This window comes from Pinus tabuliformis, chromosome 1_1 (genome assembly GCF_031772625.1).
Source record: "Pinus tabuliformis cultivar Carrire ecotype Pingquan chromosome 1_1, CPIR1, whole genome shotgun sequence".
In the NCBI taxonomy this organism is placed as follows: Eukaryota; Viridiplantae; Streptophyta; class Pinopsida; order Pinales; family Pinaceae; genus Pinus; species Pinus tabuliformis.
The window spans coordinates 482,666,775-482,691,941 of record NC_142297.1 but is presented as its reverse complement, the minus strand read 5'-3'; the positions used below and the strand labels follow the sequence as shown (position 1 = coordinate 482,691,941).

Below are 25,167 nucleotides of genomic sequence, written 5' to 3'. Positions count from 1 at the left end.
AGTTTGAGGAGAGGGACTTAGTCTTTTTGCGACTACAACCATATCGTCAGTCTACATGGAAGTAGAAGGGGGCCAAGAAGCTATAACCACATTTTTATGGGTCATACATGGTGACTAGGAGAGTCAGGGAGGTGGCTTATGAGCTGGAGCTTCCACCATGGAGAAAGATTCACAATGCCTTTCATGTTTCATGCCTCAAGAAGGTTTTGGGGCAGCAGGTGACAAAAGCTATAGAATTGCCTCCACTTGATGATGAGGGACATCTAGTTCTGGAACTGGAAGCCATTCTGGAGACTAGGTACATGAAGCTAAGGCACAAAACTATCAATGAGTACTTAGTACGCTGGAGGAGCTTACTAGATGATGATGCCACTTGAGAAGGTGAACACATACTTGAGCATCCAACGCTGAAGTTGCTTGGGGACAAGCAACATTTGGGAGGGGAGTACTGTAATGTCCCTTCCTAAATTAATTTGTCTCAAGTTTATTTTTACTCAATTTTGACATTGTTGGTAACCATGGGACCCACGAAATTTTGGGAGAAATACTTAGGAGAAAAATGGAGGCCAAAATACTTGGTTAGTGAAGCGTGGGGGCCACGCACACAAGGAAAAACGCACTTGCCTTAAGAGAAATTTGAAAACCCAAGGAAGGGAGGTCAAAGAGCTAAATGAAGGGGCCCACATGGGAAAGAGAAGCTCACAAATTATAAATAGGAGAATCTCAACCTCATTTTGCATCTTTTATTAATTGAACTCAATCTTGTTGCTCGAGCTACTTAGCTAGGTCCCTTTGTTGTTTAGGACCAAATTTTCCAAGCGGAGAACTCACCATTTCTTCAGGGGACTGCAAGTGCCACCCTAGGGAGGTCATATCATACCAATTTGGAGAGGAGATGTAGGGGATTTAGAGCTTATAACTCAAGCACTTACCCAACTAGTGCGTATTCTAGTAGGATGCAGGTGAGGATATGCTTGAGTCCTTGCAGGGGTCTTCCGGGTAACAATTGCTGAGATAATTTTGGTATAGGAGCTTTAGTGGGATATCAACCTTTTGTAGGAGTTCGGGAGCAGGAGATTGCTACTTGAAGGAAACACGATTTGGAGCATCCAAGGTCAACATAGAAGCCTATCACTGGGCACATGTGGGAGTTTGTGGGGCGAGTTTTGGAGCTAGAGTTTGCTAGGATAAATAAGGAGAACCTTGGGGTAGTGTAACTCAACCTTTTGGGAGTGATTTGGAGGGATTTTTCTGGGAGTTACAAGCAGGATGTATTTCCAAACTACTTGTTAGCCTCACTCTCTTAAAAATAAAAAATAAAAACAATTATTAAATTAAATAAATAAAATCATGAGAATTCCTCAAACTAAGGAGTCTAGTTTGGATGAGAGATTCTCTCCAACTAGCTCTCCTAAATTAGTGTGTAAGTTGAGAAATTGTCTCAACCAAGTGAGTCTAGATAGACACACTATATTAGGACCACTTACTCATGTATTTAAATGTATTATCAAATTTTTTGAATAATGTGAATTACATGAGCATGAGAGACCACATGACGGCTCTCTGACTTTTCCGCCAGTTTAATTTTTGTGTGCTAATTTGCTATGCATATGGTTATATGGCTTTGCGATTCTTCTTCATGTGGTATTATAGCATTAAGGATCTTTGGGCCCGACGACCACTGTTGATGAGCTAAGTGAATGGGTCACTAAAATGAGATTTGGACTGAAGACCTACAACATGCATATACTTGGAAAGACATGTGCGTGGCCATTACAAATTTGTGGAAGGAGATTCATGTGAAAGAAAGATGCGGTTTGAGAGCATGGAGTAGAGTGTGAAGGCTATATGGAGACCTGCGTGGACTAGAGTGCTTGCATGTGGCTGTTCCTGTGAGTTCTGAAGTTGTATTGTTGCTTCCTTATGCTGGTATAAATGCATGCTGCAATGAAATTGAAGCGATTGTGTGTACGGGTGAGCTTGGAATTGAGCGTTGGTGTTATCCCAGCAGAAGGGGCACACTCCAAACTGCACAACGGAAAACTTCTCTATGGCATCCTTGAGCTTTGAGTATCGAACATTGAATGTGTCGAATTCAAAATTCTCTCAAGAAATCATGGTATGAGATTTCCACATTTCAGTTCTCGCAATTTTTCATCAATTAACCATTGCAGTATACTGCAGATTGGTCCGGTGCCTCCCCAGATTGAATGGTTACCCTCAATTTACCCTATAAATCAGAGATCTCTCAACCACAATGTTTTATCCAGAGCATGCTTCTGACAGAAATTCTTTGTTACAAGAGAAAAATCATAAAAATATTTAAGAAATTTTCTTTCTGTTGGTCGTTAACAAAGGCCTGATGTCTTAGAATACTCTTAAAGAGAAGAGATTATGGCTGAGGGATGGATCCGAGAGTTGCGATGGCAATCCCCAAAGGTTGTGCCATATCTCCCTAGTGTTCTCAGGGCTAGTGCCGCGGAAACAGAATGGGAGGTTTCCACCGTTTCTACTTCAAAGGGGAAAAGAGTTAACCTGAGGCATCTCGCTATACAAGCTGCAAGCTCTGGAGAATACCATTTTGGGTTCAGGTGGCCGGAACATGGTCCACACAAATGCGATATTTTACATGTCAGTGCTCGCCGACATAATTCCTGCCTGAAGGTTATAGTGGTGGCAGCTACGTCAATGGCGCTAGATTTGGCAACAAAAACAGAGAATACGGTGCCAACAAGGTTATGATAAGGAAATTCTTTAACTTCTATATATTTTTTCTCTGTAGCACATGCCGTTGGAGTTCTTAGTAGATCTGTGTATCTTTTAAGATTAAACTTATTAATAATTTAGAACAATGAATCTTAGATTCAACATCACAAGAAGAAATATACAATAGTCATATTGTTGCAGTGATGTTAAAGTTATTGGCAAGGACCAGATTTGAGAATATGATGAAATTCGGGGTTGCTATAATGCCAAACATGCATCACCCAGGAAGTGTGGCAATGTTGTTTACGCCTCTTTTTTAAGCTCGTGAGAGCCACCAAGCTTAAGTGCTGAAGGGCAATCAGGTTGTTCGCTATAAATGCTAAGCTTTTATTATCAACATCAGTGAAACTCAGATCTAGATGCCGCAAATTCGAACAAAGAGAAATAGCAGAGAACGTCCTTAAAGAGGGCCTCAAAGAACATTGCAGATTGATCTTCTCTAACTGCTGGTTCGAGCGGATCAATGATTCAAGCTCTGTATCCCAAGTCCCATGGCCATGTATCCTCACTCTTTAATCCACTATGTAGTGCCATGACAATTATTTTACTGTTCTGATACATTTCCGCTTCAGTGATTCGATGATGATGATGCTCAAAACCTCTAGACATGAAGTGGAAAATAGCCTGTTATGAAGTGGCCCCTTCTTCTTTAAGGATTCAACTATTATAACAACATAAAGAGCCTCTTCTGTTGCTATTGTTGTAGCTGCAACACGGGTCTATAAAGACAGGAAATTGCATTGCTGCTAAGGTAAGGTGTCTTTTTTTAATTTTGAGTGATTTTTGGAGTGGATCAAATATTTTTATTTGGGAGTCATAAGGGTGAAGATTGGGATTAATTTTGAATGAGGTTAATGATTTGTGGAATGAAAAGGTGAACTTCATTTAGTCATATTTGAAGTCATAAGTTTCCTTTTGTAATATTTGGAGTGATAAGTGAATTTTAAGGGAAGGTAATTCTTATAATGTTTTGAGAGCGAATGGGAAGAAATTAACGTTGACATTCAAAAGTCATTGAAGTGAGTTTGTTGTTTGAAAAAGGGTCCAAACAAACAAAATATTGTAATTGAAAAGTTGTTCTTGGGTGTAAGAGCTGGTTGTAACCTGTATAATAAAAAAGGCATATTTTTTTGTGGTGCTTGTGTCCTAGAACTGCCCAAAATTGAATAAGGGGATCTTAGGTACACCGCGTGTAATGAATGCATGTGCATGACTTGTGTTCAAATTATCTCTTTGTATTATGCTTAAACAACTACATGCACATAAGCAAGCTTAAGTATAAAAACGCTTAATCAATCTCTTGTAATCAAGCTTAAGTACATAAGCACAAAGCATCACATCATCAACTTGATAAGATGATCTTCCAAGCAAGCACATTTCACATCATGTAATCAAAGCAATCAAGTTAAGGATGCTACAAAATCACGCATTTCAAGCCAAGAGAACATCAACACCATCAACACTTTTTGTATCACTTGCAAATAAACATTTTTTAACTGAATTGTAAGGGTGCATTCTCGGTAGTAACCGACATCCTAATTTGAATTGTTAAGGTGAATACATCAAGTCAAGTAAGTCTTCAGCTGAGTCATCAAGATTGAACTTGTCTTTTGTCTCTTGGGTGCATTTTCGACACCCTTTCTTTTTTAAAAAAATTAGCACATTCAGTGAGTACATTCAAGAAAGCATAAAGTGTTAGTAATCAATCAAGCAAGTTCAAGCACATCATGAAGCAAGCAATCATCTTCAAATGAGCGCGGACTCTAATCTTCAAGTAAGCATCAAAACAAGCATGTGTCTACAGTAAGAGCCCTAAGATCAAGCAAGCGTGTCAAGTAACCAAATCAAGTACAACAGTTCAATGCACAACAAGCGAGCCTATGTAAAGTTCATTAAAGCATTCATAACGTTTCATTCAAGAAAAGCGATTGTCATCAAGCGAGCGTACAATCAACAGTTCAAGCAAGTGTTTAAAAGCATCAACAATCAACAACCAGTACAAGCGAGCATGTCATTTCAGTGATCGACTCAAGTGAGCAATTTTTTCAAGCACAACTTCTACGACAAGCGAGCCTGACTTCAAAGTAAGCAAGGCAACATGGCGACACACATTCAATTGTCCCAAATTATTAACAATTTAATGTTATCATCAGCTGGTGACATGGTGCACATCAACAAAACCACTCTTGCTGACATTCAAGTGCATATTCAGCATGCACATGAAACGATTGAGTTCCTTGAACTAGAGTCACAACTGCAGAGAAATGAGTTACAAGAGAAGCGTGTTGCTTCCAAGTCTTTGACCAATCCAAAGACAGCTGATCATTCGACTTCATTCATCCAACCAGCTTCAAGTGTTGAAGTTGTTCCAGTTCAACTTTCTTCCAAACCCATCATCAAGCCATGGGAAGAAATTCAAAGTAATCTAAATCGACGCGGCTTAGGATATGACAAAGATGAAAACAACTTGCATATCCTAGATTATTCAAAGCCCATTAAGTTTGTCACTGCAGGGTTTCTTGCACAAATCACATCGGCTAGTTCTGAGAAAGTTACAGACAAACATACATGCATGCAAACTGAAGTTGCAGTCAAACCAAAATGTCTTCATTGTCAAAGAACCGGTCATATGGAAGATCAGTGTTTTTATCTCCATCCTTGTCACCATTGTGGCAAGAAAAATCATTCATCAACACAATGCAACAAACAACAACAATCAAGCAGATTGAAGATCGATTATTCATGGATTGATCCCTGGGAATGGTCATCCACAACCAGAAGATTGTACAAGTTTTACAATCGGATTCACTCACACATATTGCAGCCAACAGTCAAATGAAGATGGTACTCTCGTGTAGTTGAACGGGGGAGTACACCAGTGAAATACTCCTCCACCTACAGGGGGGAGTTCAGATATATTTTGAAGAAGATTGCCTCTCCTTTCAGCTGACAAAGGGGCGAAAATGTCAATGAAATTGACAAGTGGTTGTTAGACTGAAAGTCTCGACAATATCAGTGAAGCAGCTAGTGGGCGATCATCATCAGCAAATACGCCAGTGGGCGTTCATCAAATTGTGTCAGTGGACACTGGATGTTGTTTTCAAGCAAAGGAAATCTGGATCCTTTTGTGGCTTGGCACATGATGGAGTTGTCAAGCGACATTCAGAGATGAATTAGTCATGCAGCTGACTCATGCTCTCTTCATATTGTAGTTTTTTCAACATCCAGCTTTGGCGGTTTTTTCAGGCAAATGTTTTTTGAGGATCAACTTGAGAACTTGGAAGATGGTTCCTTGTTCATTTTGGATTTATCGTTGGGGGGGGAATGCTAGTCTCACTCTCTTAAAAATCAATAATAAATCCAATTATTAAATTAAATAAATAAAATCATGAGAATTCCTCAAACTAAGGAGTCTAGTTTGGATGAGAGATTATCTCCAACTAGCTCTCCTAAATTAGTGTGTAAGTTGAGAAATTTCCTCAACCAAGTGAGTCTAAGATAGACGCACTATATTAAGACCACTGACTCATGTATTTAAATGTATTATTAAATTTTTTGAATAATGTGAATTACATGAGCATGAGAGACCACATGATGGCTCTCTGCCTTTTATGTTAGTTTAATTTTTGTGTGTTAATTTGTTGTGCATATCGTTATATGGCTTTTTGATTCTTCTTCACTGCTGGAGGAGGACATGGTATTTGGGGCTGAATTTGAGGGTTCAGTTCAGACCAAACCATTTATGGGTTTTGGAGGCTTATTTGTGAGGAGATTAGGGTTAATTTTGTAGATTTTTTGAGCAACGGAAGTGGGGATTTCAACAACATATTTCCAGTAGGCAGTGCATTTTTATGGGGCAACACAGGGCATCATTAGAACAACTAATTCTATCATCTAGGCTTGTTCTTTTATTACTTGGAGTTTACACGGGTGTTCACCGAGAGTTTAAATTTTTTGTATTGTATTTGTTGTTTTCTTTGCATATCCCTGCTTTTCCTAATTAGGAACATTATAGAATACAAAAACCAAGAGACCCTAGCACAAGACTTTATACTATAGAAAAACATGATGACCAAGAAAATTGGGCAGTGAGAATACTTGACATGAGACTCCACAACTGAAGACACCAGTTCTAATATGGAATACTCCATAGTGGAAGATGCCAGCCATAATAAACAGGTCCAATCCCTCAAGAAAAAGGACTAAATCTTCCACCAACTTTGAAAGCTTCCACTTTACCTCTATCCGCATTAGAGAAATGTTGAGGTAAAAAATGGGCCTTTAAACAAAAATGTACAACCAAAAGAAACTTTATAAGAACTAATAGGTTTCAAAATGAGGATGTCAACCATGGGGGATGATTCATCATTTTTGGAGTAAAAAAATAAAAATATTAAAAAATAAGAAAACTATTTTTTCAACTCGTATTTTCAACTTATCTCCCTATGGTTTTACTCAAATTTCGAGCGGGAGCACTCATTGGATGTATAGTTTAATTTCTCATCCAAGGACTACCGATGTTGCATACTTTTGATGAACCTTGCTACACAAAAAATGAGAAATACATGAAAACGTAATTACAATCATGTTTTTTCATGTATTTATCATTTTTCGTGTAGCAGGTTCCATCGAAAGTGTGCAACAAGGATACTCCTTGGATGAGGAATTAAATTTTGCATCCAACGAGTGCTCCCGTTCGAAATTTCAGTAAAATCGTAAGGAGATAAGTTGAAAATACAAGTTGAAAAAGTTATTTTTTGTTTTTTGTTTTGATGATGTAATATAATCTTATTTTATTATTTCCACTGTTATTTTATAATATTCCTTAGGAAGCCTATTTTAGATCTCAATTTTTTTTTTTTTCTAATGCAACAATTCAGACTTTAAGCTCAAAATCAAGATCTTCTCAATCCTGAGAAAGATATAATCCATCCACTAAAAAGCTGAGAAATTACCATCGCCTTTATAAGAAGCTTCAACAATGAAACCAAAAACTTGCATACCAACTTAATTAATAACCAATGCCCATTGTAAAAACTACATGCTGATGCATGCAATATAATGTTATGTCTTCATCGACTTAATTTGCCATCACATTCAAGACCTCGCATCCTACACATTAACACCCGGGGGATTTCCTTTTATCATTTAAAAAACTCCCAAAAATAAAATAAAATTATAACATATTTCAACCATAATTTTACTTTGTATTGATTTTATAATCCTCCATTTTAAATGCTTTGTGGTCGAGTATTCAACCATACAAATTTGTTTTTCTCTCTAGAAAAGTTCTCCAGGTTCCCCGACAACAAATCATTGTGCAACAAGTATGGGTTATCACTTGATGATCCATTAGTAAAAAGGAGAAAAATCAAGAAACGAGCCAAGAAAGAAAAGAATTTATCAACCAGAAAAGACTTTAAGAAGAAAGGTCGATCTTTTAGATAGCATAAAAGAAAGGGATATTACAAATATGTTCCTTGGACACATTATTATAAACCATCTGACATTCACCTGCATAGTGCCAAGCAAGAAAAATGGAATAAATTGACATGTTGGTTGTGTGGCAAAAATGGACATACTGCAAATAACTGTCCAGTAGGTGAAGAATAAAAAAGAAATCGAGGCAAGAAATCTCAGCCTCAAAATCAAAAATTAAAAACTCCAAAAACAGAGGCTCGGTATCTTTGCATGAGATGTGGGTCTAGAAATCATAAAACTGATCATTGCCCCAATGCGGTGATCAAGGAACATCCCCAGATTCAGCAGCAACAGTTGCTTGACTCATCTGTTAAGAGTTCTAATTCTAGTTCCGTATATACTTCAGAAGAAGAAGTTGAAGAATTAAATGTTTATGCAAATTCTTGTGACTGTTCAGATTCTGAAAATTGTAAATGTATTTTCTCTTTTGAATCTGCAGTTTCTTATGAATCTTCTGATGAAGATATATGGCCATAGAAATACAAAGAAAAAATTCTTATGGCACAGACAAAAGAAGATGAGATAAAAATCTTGTCCCAAATAAAAGCTATGGAAGAAGGAGAAATGAAGGTTGCCTTATGGAAGCCTTCATGGACCAAATGAAATCTTCCAGCAGAAGTTCTTCAAAGAAGCCACTCTTCATTGACGCCTCTTATGAAAAGAATGCAAAATCATTCCAAAGGCATAAACAATAGGATAAGGTTCGCACGCTTACCTTGGGGGAGGTGAGTCGTGAAATTCACAATCTCAAATCCGAAATTTCTATTCTTAAATCTTAGATTGTGAGGTTAGAAAAAGGAAAATCCATTGATGGAGCAGATCCTATAGAAGAATATGATACAGAAGAATTTTACAAATCAAATGTACAGATTTATGAAGGAAGAAAAGATACTGCTTTAGGTTTTCAGGAGATGAGGATACTAACCATCGAGTACTAGCAACATCATGTGCAAATAAATATTTGCATACAGGGACAGATGTTCAATTTGACTGCTCTCATTGATTCTGGAGCAGACGTGAATATTCTAAATACAAAAGTGATCCCTGCTAAATATTGGATGACAACAGAAAGAAAAGTTATTGGCTTGGGAAGTAAAATGTTGAAGTATGAAATTCCCAAAGCATCTATCTGCTTTGATAATCACTGCATAAAATTAAAATTTGCAGTTGCTAATATCCCTATTGATTGTATTTTAGGTAACATATTTTTGGCTGCTGTTGAACCACATGGTTCATTTAGAACAAAAAAGAATAAGGGTGGATATTTTATTACTCTTCCTACCTCCTCGGATGGCCCGAGAAAGATTAAATTACCATATGTCTCAGCTCCACGAGTCTCGACAATGGTCCAGACTACGGAAGAGCTAAAGAAAGCTGAATCTAAACTGACAGATCTAAAGGATCTGAAATCCACCATTCATATCTCACAACAGCTAAGCTTACCAACAATACAAAAGAAGATTTCAGAATTAAAGGCACAAATTGAGAAAGAGTGTTGTGCAGAAGATCCAAATGCTTTTTGGCACAAAAAGCAATATTGTGTAGAATTGCCTTATAAAATAGAATATATAGGTAGGCCATGCAAAAGTAAGGCAATTCCAATGAACAAGGAATATCGTGAGCTCTGCGAAAAAGAAATCAAGAATTTGTTGAGTAAGAAATTGATCAGAGAATCAGAGAGCCTATGGAATTGTTATGGGTTCTATGCAAATAAAAGAGCAGAACAAATCAGAGGCATCCCAAGGCTAGTCATCAATTATAAGCCTTTGAACTCAATACTAGCAGATAATACATATCCAATTCCCCACAAAGGATATTTGATAAGCAGAATAGCAGGAGCAAAAATATTTTCCAAGTTCGATTTGAAATCAGGATTTTGGCAAGCTGCTATATCAGAGAAGGATAAATTCAAAACAACTTTCAGTGTCCCAGCCGGATGTTATGAATGGAATGTGATGCCTTTCGGCCTCAAGCATGCACCATCCAAGTTTCAGAAGGTGATGGACTCTAAATTCAAACCCTTCTTCGATTGGCTGATTGTGTATATAGATGATATACTTATTTTTTCAAAAAATTGCAAGATCATTTTAAACATATACAGACCTTTGTAAATACAATAAAGAGGAATGGTATTGTATTAAGCAAAAAGAAAATTGAAGTCTTTCAGACTTCCATTAAATTTCTTGGCCATACTATATTCAATGGCCAAATCTCCTTGCAAAAACATGCTCTGGAATTCTCTAACAAATTTCCAGACATCATTACCGATAAGACGCAACTACAAAGATTTCATGGTTGTTTAAATTACGTAAGTAATTTCTATCAAGACTATGCCAAGGACAGAAGCTTATTAAATTAGAGGCTGGGTAAAAATCCTGAACCTTGGACTCCAATCCTTACCAGAGCAGTTCAAAAGATTAAATCCAAAGTCAGAAACCTTCCCATACTGTGTATATCTGATGATGCAACTTATAAGATTGTAGAATCCAATGCCAACAATATCGGATGGGGGGGTATATTAAAACATAAAAAAGATAATGAAGAACAGGTTATCCAATTCGCTTCAGGAACATGGAACCGCACTGAGAAAAGATATTCTACTATAGAAAAAGAGGTGAAAGCAGCATGGAATAACATCGACAAATTCGAGATCCATTTGGTCAATAAACCATTTCTTCTTAGGACAGATGCATCTACCCTTAAGAAAGTGCTTAATAAAGATATCAAGAAGCCTGGAGAAGCCAAATTCGCCAGATGGCAAGCCCTCTTTGCCAATTTTGATTTTGAAGTAGAACACATCAAAGGAGTAGACAACTGTCTACCTGATTTTCTCAGTCGAGAATACATACAAACCCAGCCACAAGAACAAGAACATGTTTTTGTTATTGTTACTGAATGGGACCCAGATAAACAACAAGAAGTTCTCAGAACTATCAAAGAAGACCAAAGTTGGGAAGACTACAAGAAGAACTGGAAGCCAACCTGGCAGCTAAGACAAACAAAAGTCTTAGATGCAGATCTACAACCACATACATATATTTTACACCTAGTGCCTGAAAGAAGAGTATTTCCCAAGGGAAATCGTTGGATCCATGATATGGTGTATACCAGCAGTATGGTTGTAGCTCACCAAGCAGAAGAGGCATTACAAAATAATTTCCATGACATCGCAATGATCTGGTCTGAAGGAGGAAGACAAAGAAATATTTATTATAGATATTTTGTCATCAACAGAACCAGAAACACAGATTGGACAATCACCAGAAATTCTCCTATCTTATGGCCACAAAATAATCCTAATCTTATTTTTCCTGACACTGTCTTTAATTTTGCAGGTTACAAAAAATTATGGTGGGATCTCCTAAATGTTGATGTAAAGAAAGAGACCCATTTTACAAAATTAAAATTTGGATCGATTAGGACCATGCAAAGAAATCAATTTCCAGGATGGTTAGGTGACTGGTGGAAAGATTTTGGAGTAAGTTGCACTGCTATAGATCCAATCTTTTATGAAAGTTATTTTTAGATGTCATGTGACAAATGATTCCACAAAAATATCGTTGAGTGTTTTCATATTCCTTGTACCACAATGAGTGACTTGCTGAATTATCCAGACCACCATATACTACAACAATTTATGGGTAGGCATGATGAATGGCTAGTCATGACTAAAATAAAGCATCAATATGTGCTGAATAAGCCTATGATAGTCCGACAGATCTATACAAAGGCATGGGACGACCTCATTTATCCTAGAAATAGGTTTCCAGGAATTACAGCTCTTGGTGAATCGTCCTACAGTGCTAGTCCTTCTTCATAAAAAGGTTTCCGTGGGTTTATCCAGAAAGCTCCATTGTGTAATTATGTTGTCCAGTCATGAGGACTATTCATGGCTAGTTTCCTTGTGGGCCTTAACTGGTTAAAAGGCATCCACATTGTAGATAAGATGCTTTCCGTAGGATTGATTGTAATCTTGTAATAGGAAAAAGATTCTTTAGTCACGAGACTCGGAGCACTTCTTCGACTTTTGGTGGATATTGAACCACATCTCCGTGATTGATAGAATCTTTCGTACTCAACTTGTTGGTCCGATGGTCGGATGTTTGTCCCCTCTTCTTCCTATAAAATGAAGGGAGTCAGGCTCATTCGGGGCATCGAGAGTTGGAGTTATTGTGTCTTTTGGAGTTGAGAGTCGAGAGCTTCTCCTGCTCTGCAACTGCAGACATTAAGTCTGATCTGCTTGCATCACGAGAAGAACTCAAGTCTTTAGGTGATCTGAGAAGCCTGCGCATCAGTGTGAGAGCACTGGTGAGAACCTAAAGTGGCCAGATCATTAGTGTGTCAGTCTATATGTGTGTTTTGAGTGTATGTTCAAAGACAGAGTCTGTGTAATCGCCAGGTAGCCTCCAGTAAGCTATCTCAGTATTGAGTAGCAACAGTCTGGTAAATGCGAACACAGTCCATCTCTAGTATGAACAGACTGTAAATCCAGTGTAATCCATATCTGAAAATTTAATAAAAGAGTGTTATTTCATTTTCCGCTTCCGAGTACTGTGTGCTTTAATTTGTGCTGCTGAGATAGTAATTCTTGCATAAAAGTTCGTCACTACATCAACTAGCCGAAGGGACGCCAAAGACTGTGGAAGGCTAGGGGTGCCGTTGTGAAGGTCACAGAGTGCGTGAAAGGTTACTGGTAGTTTTGAGTTCATAACAACAAGAAAGAAGAGGCTTAGCAAGGCCAAGAGGGAGGAGACTCAGCAAAGCGCACTACTGTAGTTGTACTGTAACTCAATTGCAACCTTCGTAGAAAGCCTCTGCTTCAAATTGGTATTCAAATTTACTAAAATACATAAATAATAATCTACTTCATTATGATTGAAACCCGAATTTGAACCGTACTGCCCATTAACTGTCAACCAAAGATATTTCCATGGACGAATAAAATCCACTTATTAACCAGGAAGTAACATGACTCCTCCTTCCTTTCATAAATATAATTAAATATATACAATTTATTTATTTTTCAAACATATTTTCAAAATCAAGCTTATTTGAATGGTGAGTTAGAATCTCTATATTAAAAAGTTTAATGAATTCATGTAAGAAAAGCAATCTAAAACACAACAATAATGACACATTTAAAGTATATAGAAAATTTATTTGGATTTTTTTTTAAACTATTTATCATATAAACATTTAAATGTTATAATTTTAATTAATTATAATTAATCAATTTTAATTATATTAAGGTAAAGTTAAGATCAATGTTAAAGTCTTCTCCTTATATCATTCACATAACATATATCTTCATTTTGAGAGAATGAGACCTATTAGGATATAAGGAAAATAAGTGACATAATATTCTTTCCTATTAGAACATAACTCTCTTGATAAGATTAATGTTAAAGTCTCTTCCATATCATTTATATAACATATATTTTCATTTTGATATTTTGAGAGGGTGAAACCTATTAGGATATAAGGAAAATAAATGACATATATTTTCATTTTGAGATTTTGAGAGGGTGAAACCTATTAGAATATAATTTAAATAAATGAGGGTGAAATTTTGGTTTTTTTTTGTTTTTTTTATTATTATTTTTAAGTAATAAAAAATAAAAAAATTTAATTTGTAATTTTTAAATTTTAATTTTAGAAAATAAAATAAATGATTAAAAATAATATAATTTTATTAATTTAAAAAATGAAAATTAAAGGGTTGGTAGGAGGAGGGGATATTACTAAATCTTGAAAGTATCATTGTAGATAAATTTTTATGGGGTTTTGGATGAGAATCTAATAATTATATAGAAATGTATCGGCTTTTTTCTGGGGCAACTCTAGCTCAAGACTGAGGCATCTGAGATATTATTGTTTTGGGCGATCCTTTCCTAATTATTTGTTATCTGAGAATGACACTCCTCTAAAAGATAATATATTAGGTCTTTTTTATCATCTACTTAAAAATATTCTTCTCTCCTTCTCCTATTCTTCCTTCTTCCACATCCTCCGAAATCTTAATTCTAATGCAAATCTCCAAAGCAATAAGGCTTTCCTTCTAGACGAATGTTAGGTAGAAGTTAATGGAATAAGGAGGTTTGTTTCAATCCCATAAGTGTTAATGTTTGGCTCCCTTGTGCCCCTCATTTATATTTCCCTCTCCTTTGACCCATTGAGCCTCCCCCCCATCCTGATCCCCTACTCTCATCTCATTATCGTTAATATTCATATGTATCATCGCGTTAAATCCTCCACTCACCTCCTTATGATTGTTGATGATATCTTGTCATATCGACATGGCAAGGTATGATCGTTGGCTTCATGCAAAAGTGTCAAATTTAATTGCTTATGTGTGGAATAGACATGATCACAGTCTTGATCCCATGGCTAGTGATAGTTGCATCTCCTCAGATTGATTTATGATGATTGCTCGACCTCGGGGTACTAGAAATAATTATGTTGAAATGAAAGCTCATGTGTGGCTCCCATGGTGCAATGAGCATAAATTTGGATGTGGGAGCACAACCACATCCATGACCTACGAGTGGAGTTGGTTTAGAAACCTCAATTACTGATGAATTTGAAGCGCTGGTATAATTGGAAGCTTTGCAATGAGCTTCGGGTAATTCAATGGGCTTTCTTCCATTGTGAGAACCTAGTGTGGATTTGAACATCACTACAACTCGGTGATTTGGCATCTTTCCCTTACAGGGTTGGAGGTAAGAAACTTAATTTATGAACTTCTTGGCATCATGAGACATTAGACCAGTGCTAACACCTTCTCTCTCCTAGGTCTTAACTCTATCATCATTCTCGTTGCTCAATTAGAGGTGGCTTGCCCCATCCCATTGGCTTCTGACTTCGTAAGCTATTCTTTCATCTCAATTTGCATTTTTTGGATGCTTTTTCAGAGTCTTTTGGTCACTGTGTATTCTCCTAGTTCTCTTCAGTTCTTTTCACTCTTTTTCCTAGCTGCTTCAGTCTCTCTCCCTTGGCTCCAACATACTTTTGTCCTCTCCATGGATTCTAGCTCCTCAGCATTAGAGTCCTCGGCCTCCACGGTAACCACTACAAAAAAGAACACGAAGCCATCAATTTGGAAATATACGACTTGCATGTAAATATGTACCAACATCATACCTTTGAGTGCAACTCTTTTCAAATTATCATGGCTCTTCAATAAAGAATTTCTTGCTTGGAAGATGAAGTGGATGCTTTGCGCAATATTATCAAGGATCTCAAGCTCCAGGGTGTTCAACTAGACAATCCACCCACAAGGCCTCCCCAAGATAGCGACCTTCATAGGCCAACAAATTCTACAGACTAACCAATGTTGTAATGTTTGGCTACCAATGTTTGTGTTTTTTGTTCTAATTTTTCTGCATATACTCTTCTCGACAGATACAAGTGCTGTTAGGATTTAGGTTTTTTGATGTAGTCTACTAAAGGCAATTAGACATGCTCTGACATTCTAGATGTTTTTGAGCAAATTAGCAATGTAATTCTACCAGGTATTTTCCATGACTCGTCATAAATTTAATAAAAAAAACTCATTTATATTAAATAAAAAAATCAATATTATAATAAATATTTTAAAAATCAAACCAAAAATATATATATATATATATATATATATATATATATATATATATATATATTAAGTGTGGTTCATGAACACCCTGGTCAGTGAGTGGTCGCGACGTCCACGGAAAAATCTAGGCTAATCGCCCCTCTGGCAAGACCTAACCCCAAGGGCTTCGGGCAGAATCGACCCTATGACCTCTTGATGGCGAGGCACGGTTTTTGACCAACTGAGCTAACCCTTGGAGCTATATATATATAATGGAAAAGTTTTAGGAATAATTTTATTATATATAATAAAATTATTCCTCAAATTTTTGCAAAATATTTTTTTTAGATAATATGTATTAATTTAATTAAAAATTATTCATACAAACAATTAAAACTTATATTCTTTTTTTACTGGTTTCTGGCTCAATTAAGAGGTCAAAGTGTTGATAGAATTAAACCCTTCATCTTTTAATAACAAAGGACTCCACCAATTATGTTTACTCTGAAGACTCACTCAAACCTATTTATAAGTAAAAAATTAAAATTTTCATATAAATCTCATTACAATCTTTTCTCATTTAATTTTTTTGGCATATATATAGTACATCAAATAAAATATAATTAATTTACAATATAAATACATAGATTTTTTTTTGTTATTTAAATAATATTAGTTCTGGGATGTTCGTCATGCTTAATCAATAGTTTGAGTAGCCATGACTCAAAAGTATCTAAGTCATCAAAATTACCCGATAATGACATCTCAGCCACACCAGTGTTTAACTTGAAGATATTTTTAACCACAAAAGTTTGAACCAATAATCTTTTCACCAAAAAATATATTAACAAAATATCTTATCACCTTACACTCTACCCTATAATAATAATATATATAGAGCAGCAACTTGACATTTTAAAAGACTTTAAATTACAAATTCATGAATGAAGATGTCATTTTAAAAGACTTTAAATTACAAGGTCATGAATGAAGATGTTTACTCTATACGTATAGAAAGGATCACATCTTTTTCATTGAACGTGATATGACCAACTTGACATTTTCAATGACCTTTAACAAGGTCATGATTGAAATGGCGATTATAAAGTATATAGGGTTGGTAATTTTAGTTAAACATGGGTATTTTAAAATTTTATTTAAAATTTTATTATATTTTTCATAATTATAAAAATGTTTTAAATAAAGGTTTTAGCAATTTTTGTTTTTGTTTTTTTTTTAATGAATGAGTATAAAATTAGAAATTTGTTTTGTTCGTTAAGTTATGTGAATTTTGATATGATTATATATATTTAATTTTTGTTTTGAAAAATTATAATTCAAAAATATTTAAGTCATCAAAATCACTTTTTAAGAATCTCATCCATTTTTACTCACTGGGTTTTGAAACAGTGACCTATATATCATAAGCTTAGAATCTCATAAACCATAACTTTTTATTATCAAGAAAATTAATAATTAAATACTCGTGTGAATAAATTATAAAATTAAATATTATTATAAATATTTTAAAAATTAAAACTAATAAGTTTAAAATTAAAAAATATTTATATTTTTTATAAATATTATATCTTAAACATAATCATGTCTTATTTTACCTTATGCCAAAAGGTAGTAAATGATTATTTTTTTGATTTTTCATCTAAAATTAATGTCTTTTAAAGTTATTATCTACGTATTTACGCACCATATATATTTACCTAGTAACTCATGGGGTTGCCTTGGCTTATTTTGGTCAAAGTCGTTAGGTAGTTTCATAAAGATCCCGTCGACGCACTCACTGACCTCACTATTTTTGTAAATTAAGTCAAATTTCACAGGCCATACAGTTAAGACCAACAACCCATTCAACGGTCAAACCTACACAATTTTCCATATTGACTGGAACCACGTGCATCAATATTTCCCTTATATATTTTTATTATAATCGACCGTGAAAATCGTAGCTGTCCAGTCAAACTGCGTGCGAAAGAATCGGGACGTGTTCGGTAATTTATGTGTTACTTTTAAACTGATCCATCGCCTTTTCACCAACCAGAGTTAGGGTTTTCAAACATATATTCATTGTATATCTCTGAAAGCGGGAAGGGTTTCCAAACATATATTCATTGTATATATCTCAAACACGTGAGGGGAGTGGCTGACAAATCTTCAAACGCAGAATTTATTACTCGTATTTCTTCGGCTTATGGTAAACCAGAGTTAGGGTTTTCAAACATATATTCACTGTATATATCTCAAACACGGCAGGGGAGGCTGACAAATCTAACGAAAAGTTGTCTACTCGTATTTCTGGGGCTTACGGTCAAAATAAAACCGTAAGCGTGTGGGGACAACTATAGAAAATTCAAAGAAAACGTACGATATAGGAGTCCTTCAGACGCAGTCAAATTTAACAGCTAAGAGAGCATTAGTATATAATTTGTGGTTGCCTGGGTCTTCATGAAATTTATCTTCTGATAAGTCATGGGATTTAGAGTTTCAGAAGCCATGAGCTCCCAGAGAAAGTTGGAGAGTTTTCCAGTGCCCAAGTTTCTTCCTGAGACCATAGTAACTCTCAGTATAACACTCCCCCATGAAGACCAGGAAGTGTTATTTTATCTCATTGCCTGCTCTTTGAAGGCATTTTCAGTGGAGAACAATCAAGGCAAGAGCACCAGGAAGGGTAGGGGGAACAATACCTCTCATGGGCCTTCATTTGATTGCAGTTGCTTTGAGTGTTATTTGGGTTTTTGGAGTCGCTGGAATGGCTCCCCAAACAGAGATGTTATTCATGAGGCCATTGAAATGTTTGAGGATCACATGGCCGAGATTGGTACTGCTTCTGAGAGTAGAAGAAATGGGAAGAAAATGAAGGCCAGGGAAGAAAAATTGCATGCCAAGGAGCTCATAACTTGGCTGGGATCAAGCAGTGAGTTGGGTAGAGAAAATACTGGTGTTGGAGGGGATGATACTGGTTTTGGAGAAGAGAAGCTGAATGGTAAGTCTGATCAGAGCTTTGATTATGTTGGGTTGGGGTTAGGTAGGAGCTTTATGGGAAGAATGTTTCTTCCTCTTACAGGATTCTTAACAGAGAATCTCTGGACTGTGTGGAGCCCTTTGTAATAGGAGACTCCTACTATGATGGAATTCAAGTTTTTCTGTAACTTGAGATTGTAATGGTTCCTTTTTCCAAATTTTATACTATAAAATCATATGATGTACATGCTTTTGGTCTGTTTTGGTTATCTATTTGCATGAATTTGAAGTGTATAAGATGGAACTTTGTACCAGTTTGTTTGGAAAGAAGTTTCCATATTTTTATGGAATGGAAGTTTTATATTTTATCTGAAATTATTTAGCAAGTTAATATTTTTGAAATTATTTAGCAAGTTAATATTTTTGATAGATTCCAGAATATTTCTAAAATCAAAATTAATTGTTTGACTTTGTGTATATCTATTAAATTTCAGAAATATTCCAAAATCTACAAACTACCAAAAAAAATAACCATAACCACTGATGAGAAAAGCCTACTGGATAATTTTAACTAGTCAATGCTGTTAAACAACCAACTTATGTGCTCTTAAGATTTTAATTATTAATTGAATCTGGAGTTTCTTGCTAAGATACCATTATTTTAGTGATTGGTATTTTGGTCATGTTCATGGGCAGTAGTCAACAGTGAAGCTTTTAGTACTTTTTCACTGTAATTGAAAAGATGGACTCTTTAACGGAGAATTTCATGACAGTGTGGAGTCTTTGGAAACAGAAAACCCTTATTATGATATGATTGAAATTCTAATGAACTCTTTCCAGTAATCATGTACCTTGAGATTGTGCTGTTCATTTTATCAACTTTTTATATTATGGTGTGATATAACGTGCTGATGCTTTTAATTTTCTAATTTTTGGGCAACAGCTTGAACTCCATAAGATGGAATTTTTGAATCTCTTTGTTTAAAATCTATATCAGGATTTTTCAACAAAATATTTTACTTTTATAATTCCATCGTAAATGTATCAAACAAAGTCTATACAACAATGGAGTGTGAATGAAACATTTAAATATGTCCAAGCTGATTACCCTTGGAGTGAATGAAGCAGATCAAATATTTCATAGGGAATGTGATAAATAAAAATTATACATAAACTGATTAGAGAATGCAAATGAGGAAAAAAATTATGAATGAGATCAAATATTTTATAGAGAATATGATAAATAAATATTAGATATAAATTGGTTATAAAATTTAAATACTTTATAAGTTTAAAAGAATTTTGAAGAGATGAAAGTAATTTATGTTGTTAATGGATTTTGAAATATTTTCAAAATTTAATATGAATAAAGTTTATTATTTGACTTTGTTCTTATTTATTAGGTTTTAAAAATATTTAAAATTAAAAAAAAAAAAAACTAAACATAGCTATACCTATTCAAAAGATATATTTAACCATTCATGGCCGTTACACAACCAGCTTATGTGCTCTTAAGCTTTTAATTATTAATTGAGTTTCTTGCTAAAATACCATTATTTTGGTAATTGGTATTGTGGTCTGTTATCTATTAGAAGCTTAACACTCTTTCGTTGTAATTGAAAATCTCAAAGCGATATCTGATGTTGATTTCAATAAAGCTGAAAACAGGTTTGAGGGAAGGTTTCTTATAGAAGCTGTTCTTTTTGTCCACGCTATATTCTGATGTTCAATTTACTTCATATTAGATTATATGATTATATGATGTAGAGTGGGAGATGTGTAATTGGTTAAAAAGAAAAGAAAAAAAAAGTGTTTTTATTTTGGTTTTTAAAATGGAGTTGTTTTTCGTGCGATTTTTTTGGAGATTTCGGTTACTGAATCTGGTGGAAAAAATGAGGTTAAATTTTGATTTGTATTATTTAAAATGGTTTTTTAACTGCATATTTGGATTCAGCATCCTGAAAAACCCCCGGGACGCTTTGATTGTGCAGAAATTAGCTATCAAACTTGCGATGTCAATAAATTGCTGCCGAATTTTGACCGGAAAAACCCACCAGAAAAACTTCCAAAAAGTCTTTTTAAAAACAACCCCTTTTAAAATAGGTACATGTGAATGACTATATGTAAATGAGAGTGTTTTTTAACTAGGTCTCAATTTTGTTAGGATGACGAAATTCTTATTTATATTAGTAAGAAAATTTTCAAAAATTTTAATATTGAAATGTTTAAATTTTATGATAATAAAATGTTTAGATTTTTTTTTTGGTTTTTTTTCGTGAAAATAGATTCAGTCCCTCAAAAATTAGCATCCAAATTCTAAAACTTATCATTCTAATTTAGATTTCCAGAATTTTTATCATTATAATTTAGATTTCCAAAAAAAATTCTGAGGTTCTCTCGTAATTATATAAAAAAATTCATTATTTTCTGAATAATTCTGTGAATACCTCGTAAAATGAGTGACCAAGTATGTTCATCAGGCCCATGCACTGTCACCTAATTATCTAAAACTGGTCTTATATTTGAATTCGGAATTTATAATTCTGAAATATTTTTTTGAGAAACTAAGTCAGTGCAGAACATTAAGACCATTTAATCTTGGAAATATGCAATAACTTGCAACACTGCCACCTAACCATTATCTAAAACTGATCTTATATTTGATTACAGAATCTATATTCTGAAATATATTTTGAGGAATTGAGTCAGTTTACAGAACATTAAGATCATTTAATCTTGGAAATATGGAAATACTTCCCACACTGCCACCTAACCATGGTCTAAAACTGATCTTATATTTAATCTCAAAATTTATAATTCTGAAATATGTCTTGAGGAACTGATTCATTTTACAGACTATTTATATTATTTAATTTTGGAAATATGGCAACATTCCCACATAACCATTATCTAAAACTGAAATATATCTTGAGGAACGGATTCATTTTACAGACAATTTAGACTATTTAATTTTGGAAATATGACATTTTCAACATTGCCCTCTGACCATTATCTAAAACTGAAATATATCTTGAGAAAGAGTTTCAGTGATACTAGATGTTTAATGGAAAAGTTTCAGTGGACAAATCTACTTTATGGTAGATATTTCATTGCATCCTTTACAAAATTTTCTCTAACCAAACGATACTAGATGTTTAATGCAAGCCAGTTAATACAAGTTTGGGCTTTGCATGCAATTTTGATTGTGAGATGATATGGCAACCCCAAAATGTATCCGTATTCCACTCTATTTAAACAACTATAATTAACATTAATAAACCATGGCTTACAATTTTATGGTCTTAATCTTTTTTCGAACCTAAAAACTAGCTTGTAGGAAACGATCTTCTATAAGCAAATTTTCTAATCAACAAAATTTGCAAAGTTCTAATGGTTTAAAAGCATTAATTGATAAACCATGGGTTACAATTTTATGGTGTTCATCCTTTTTCGAACATGAAAAATAGCTTGTAGGAGACGGTCTTCTATAAGCAAATTTTCTAATCAACGAAATTGCAAAGTCCTAATTGTTTAAAAAACATTAATTTTCTGCTAGCAATGTATGGAAAGGTCTTCATAATAATTTTGTTTATATGGAAAGGTCTTCATAATAATTTTGTTTATGTTAGAGTAAAATTATATAATTAATGTTTTTGTTTATGTTAGAGTAAAATTATATAATTAATGTTTTTGTTTATGTTAGAGTAAAATTATATAATTAATGTTTGAATAAAATTGGTTATTTAAATTTGTATCATATAAGTGAAAAAAATAGATTATTGTGTTAAGGGTGTTTTCTATAATTTAATATGAAGTAAATGTTGTAATATTTAATATGGAGTAGATGTAGTAATCATTGTCAAACAAAATAGATTTAATAATAATAAAACATAGTTTTTATTTGGACGGAGTGGATGATCTTAGTATGTGTAGCATGATCTTGGTATGCGTAGCGCGGTTCAATGTGGAGAGGATTTGTGTGAATGACAAAATAAGCGTGCGAGCGGAGGCTAAGACAATTAGCATGGGAGGTTTCAAAACCTTGAGAAGGGCAGAGAATGCTATAAATTTTGGAGAGTTGTCTGGTTATTTTGCTTTTGGTTTTAGGTTATGGGAGATAGTGAGGATGGCGAAATCAATGTGGAGTATGCACAAGCCATCAACCTATGCATGTGCACAAGCCGCCAACTTATGCATGCTCACCCATCTAGTGACTTCATTCTTTGCAATTGTAGATGGTTGGTGGAGATTACAATGTGACCCTATTGGAAATATTAGTCGCATAGTCTGGGACCTTGGGGCAAGGGTTTGTGGGAGCCTTTTCTGCCTCTGGTTCATGATGACAAGGGACGTCGTAAGTGTTGGTCAAGCCCATGGAGAATTGTAAATGTGGGGACTTGAGCTCGTTTAGAGGGATTTTGGTAAGTTTTCTTTTAAGTTTCTTTTCTTGTAATCATTTTTTGCCTGCTTAATTATTGGTAGTGTGTTACTGTTTCTTTTTCTTTAATTTTCTCTGGAGGGGTTTTGTGTTTCAAGAGCGATCCAAGCCAAGGCAGTACTGGCATTGGTGCTCTGTCTTATGGGAGGAGGGCGTATTGGTGTGTGTTTAGTTACAGAGGTTTGCTTTGGGCGAGACCCCCTTAGGTTGGTTGCGACACCATTGCGACAAAAGGGTGGCAGAAGTACTGGTAGTTTGAGAGGGTGGTTGAGGGATTTGTGGAGGTCGAAATTGCTACTCCTTTGTCTGGGCATCTAATTCAAGGGCCCATAATATGAACCTTAGTGGGACTCCCCTTTTGGTTTTTTGTTGCAGCGATTGAAATGTTGAGGCAACGGGGTCAGGCCTGAAGGGGGATGGGTCCTTGTGGCCCGCCGAGGGGAAGGGCTAGCAAAGTGGGAGTGGTTGATGTTGAGGGGGGCATGAGAGATGAGTTGGGAGGAGAATTAGAGCATGAACAGGTCCAGTCGCTAGGACGTGTGGACCAACCACCATCTTTAGAATCCATGGACCTGCAAATGCAAAATATAATGGTGTTTTTGGAGGATATGAGAGAAAAACATCACGATGAACATAATGAAGTCGTCACCTTTCTAAATTATTTGCAAAAAAATCAATGGGATATACTTTATCGATTGGCCTCTTTGTGAAGGAACCAGAGGTGCACCAATGGCTGTTTAGATGAGATGTAGGCGCGCTTAGCTCATGTGGAATTTCATGCCAATCAGGATATTGTTCCTCTTGTTGCTCCTAGTGCTGGACATGCACTGAATTTACCTCAAGTTCCATGATGACGGTTGGTTGTCTACTCACTCTCTTTGTTTTTTGGGCTATCTAGTCTTTTTGTTTTTGGCACGTTTTTCACTACTATGTAAAGCTTTACAGTTTATCCTTAACTCTCCTGACCAACAAATCCTGTCAAAGTGAGGCTAGGAGAGCAAGAGCTATTATGTGCATCCAATGTATCATTGTGAAGAATTATTCGATTTTTTTTATCAACCAAAAAAAATAAAACATAATTTTTACTTAATAAATAAATAAATTACAAATCATTTTTATAATGGTTCATATTAATAACAATGATATCTCCAAACATATAATTAAGAAGTATATATATATATATATATATATATATATATATATATATATATATATATATATATATATATATATATATATATCAGGGGTTTTAATGAAATTAAAAATAAAAATATTTGTGTATAAAGATGCTAAATTCATATAAATATAAATAATATTATTAAGAATTTGTAATTTTTTTCAAATTTTACACATAAGAAAATTACATATTGAAAATTTTGATTTCTCTATACTTATTAAATAGTGAATTAAAAAATTTATAATTTTATTAAAAAATATCTTATCCAAAAAACGTCACATATCATTTCAAACATCTAAATTATTATTTTTTAATTAAATCATCTATCATAATTTATTTTTGAATATTTCAATAACACACAAATACTAAATTGCATCACACATTCCACAACATTTTAACATGACATATCTCTAGACACTCTTCCTCTATAATTGAGTCTAGAGACTCATTCTACAACCCAGTATGAGATCAATTTGGAGTTGACAAGTTCCCTTTTAAAATAAGAATAAAAAAGATTTAAATAAAAAAACCATCAAATATAATAAAAAAACAAAAATGAATATACGTGGTTGGTTTGTTTAATTAAAAGTATAATAAAACATCAATAATCTCACTCTTTGCCCATACTAAAAAAGAAGTAGTAAAAATATTTCACTCTCACTCTCAACCATAAATAAAATATTTGGATGTCCATATGAAACAACATAATCTTATATCAACTTTATAGAAAAATAAAGTAATTAAAAAAAAAACTATAAT

The 25,167-nt window shown here is 34.5% G+C and overlaps 2 protein-coding genes across 2 annotated transcripts; both read left to right on the top strand.

Annotated features, from left to right (window-relative positions):
* The first annotated feature begins 9,224 nt into the window (after positions 1-9,224).
* Positions 9,225-10,358, top strand: LOC149213865 (uncharacterized). The gene has a single exon (XM_089389187.1). It carries the CDS (start codon positions 9,225-9,227, stop codon positions 10,356-10,358), a length of 1,134 nt encoding a protein of 377 aa, XP_089245313.1.
* Positions 10,359-17,956: 7,598 nt separating this feature from the next.
* LOC149213864 (uncharacterized) lies at positions 17,957-19,062 on the top strand. Its single transcript, XM_089390820.1, has one exon. The coding sequence runs from the start codon at positions 18,302-18,304 to the stop codon at positions 18,938-18,940; it is 639 nt and encodes a 212-aa protein (XP_089246946.1). The 5' UTR covers positions 17,957-18,301; the 3' UTR covers positions 18,941-19,062.
* Positions 19,063-25,167: the final 6,105 nt, after the last annotated feature.

Bases quoted from the DNA above. Each gene is read 5' to 3' on its own strand.
- LOC149213865 (XM_089389187.1), top strand. From the start codon at position 9,225: ATGTTCAATTTGACTGCTCTCATTGATTCTGGAGCAGACGTGAATATT.
- LOC149213864 (XM_089390820.1), top strand. From the start codon at position 18,302: ATGGGATTTAGAGTTTCAGAAGCCATGAGCTCCCAGAGAAAGTTGGAG.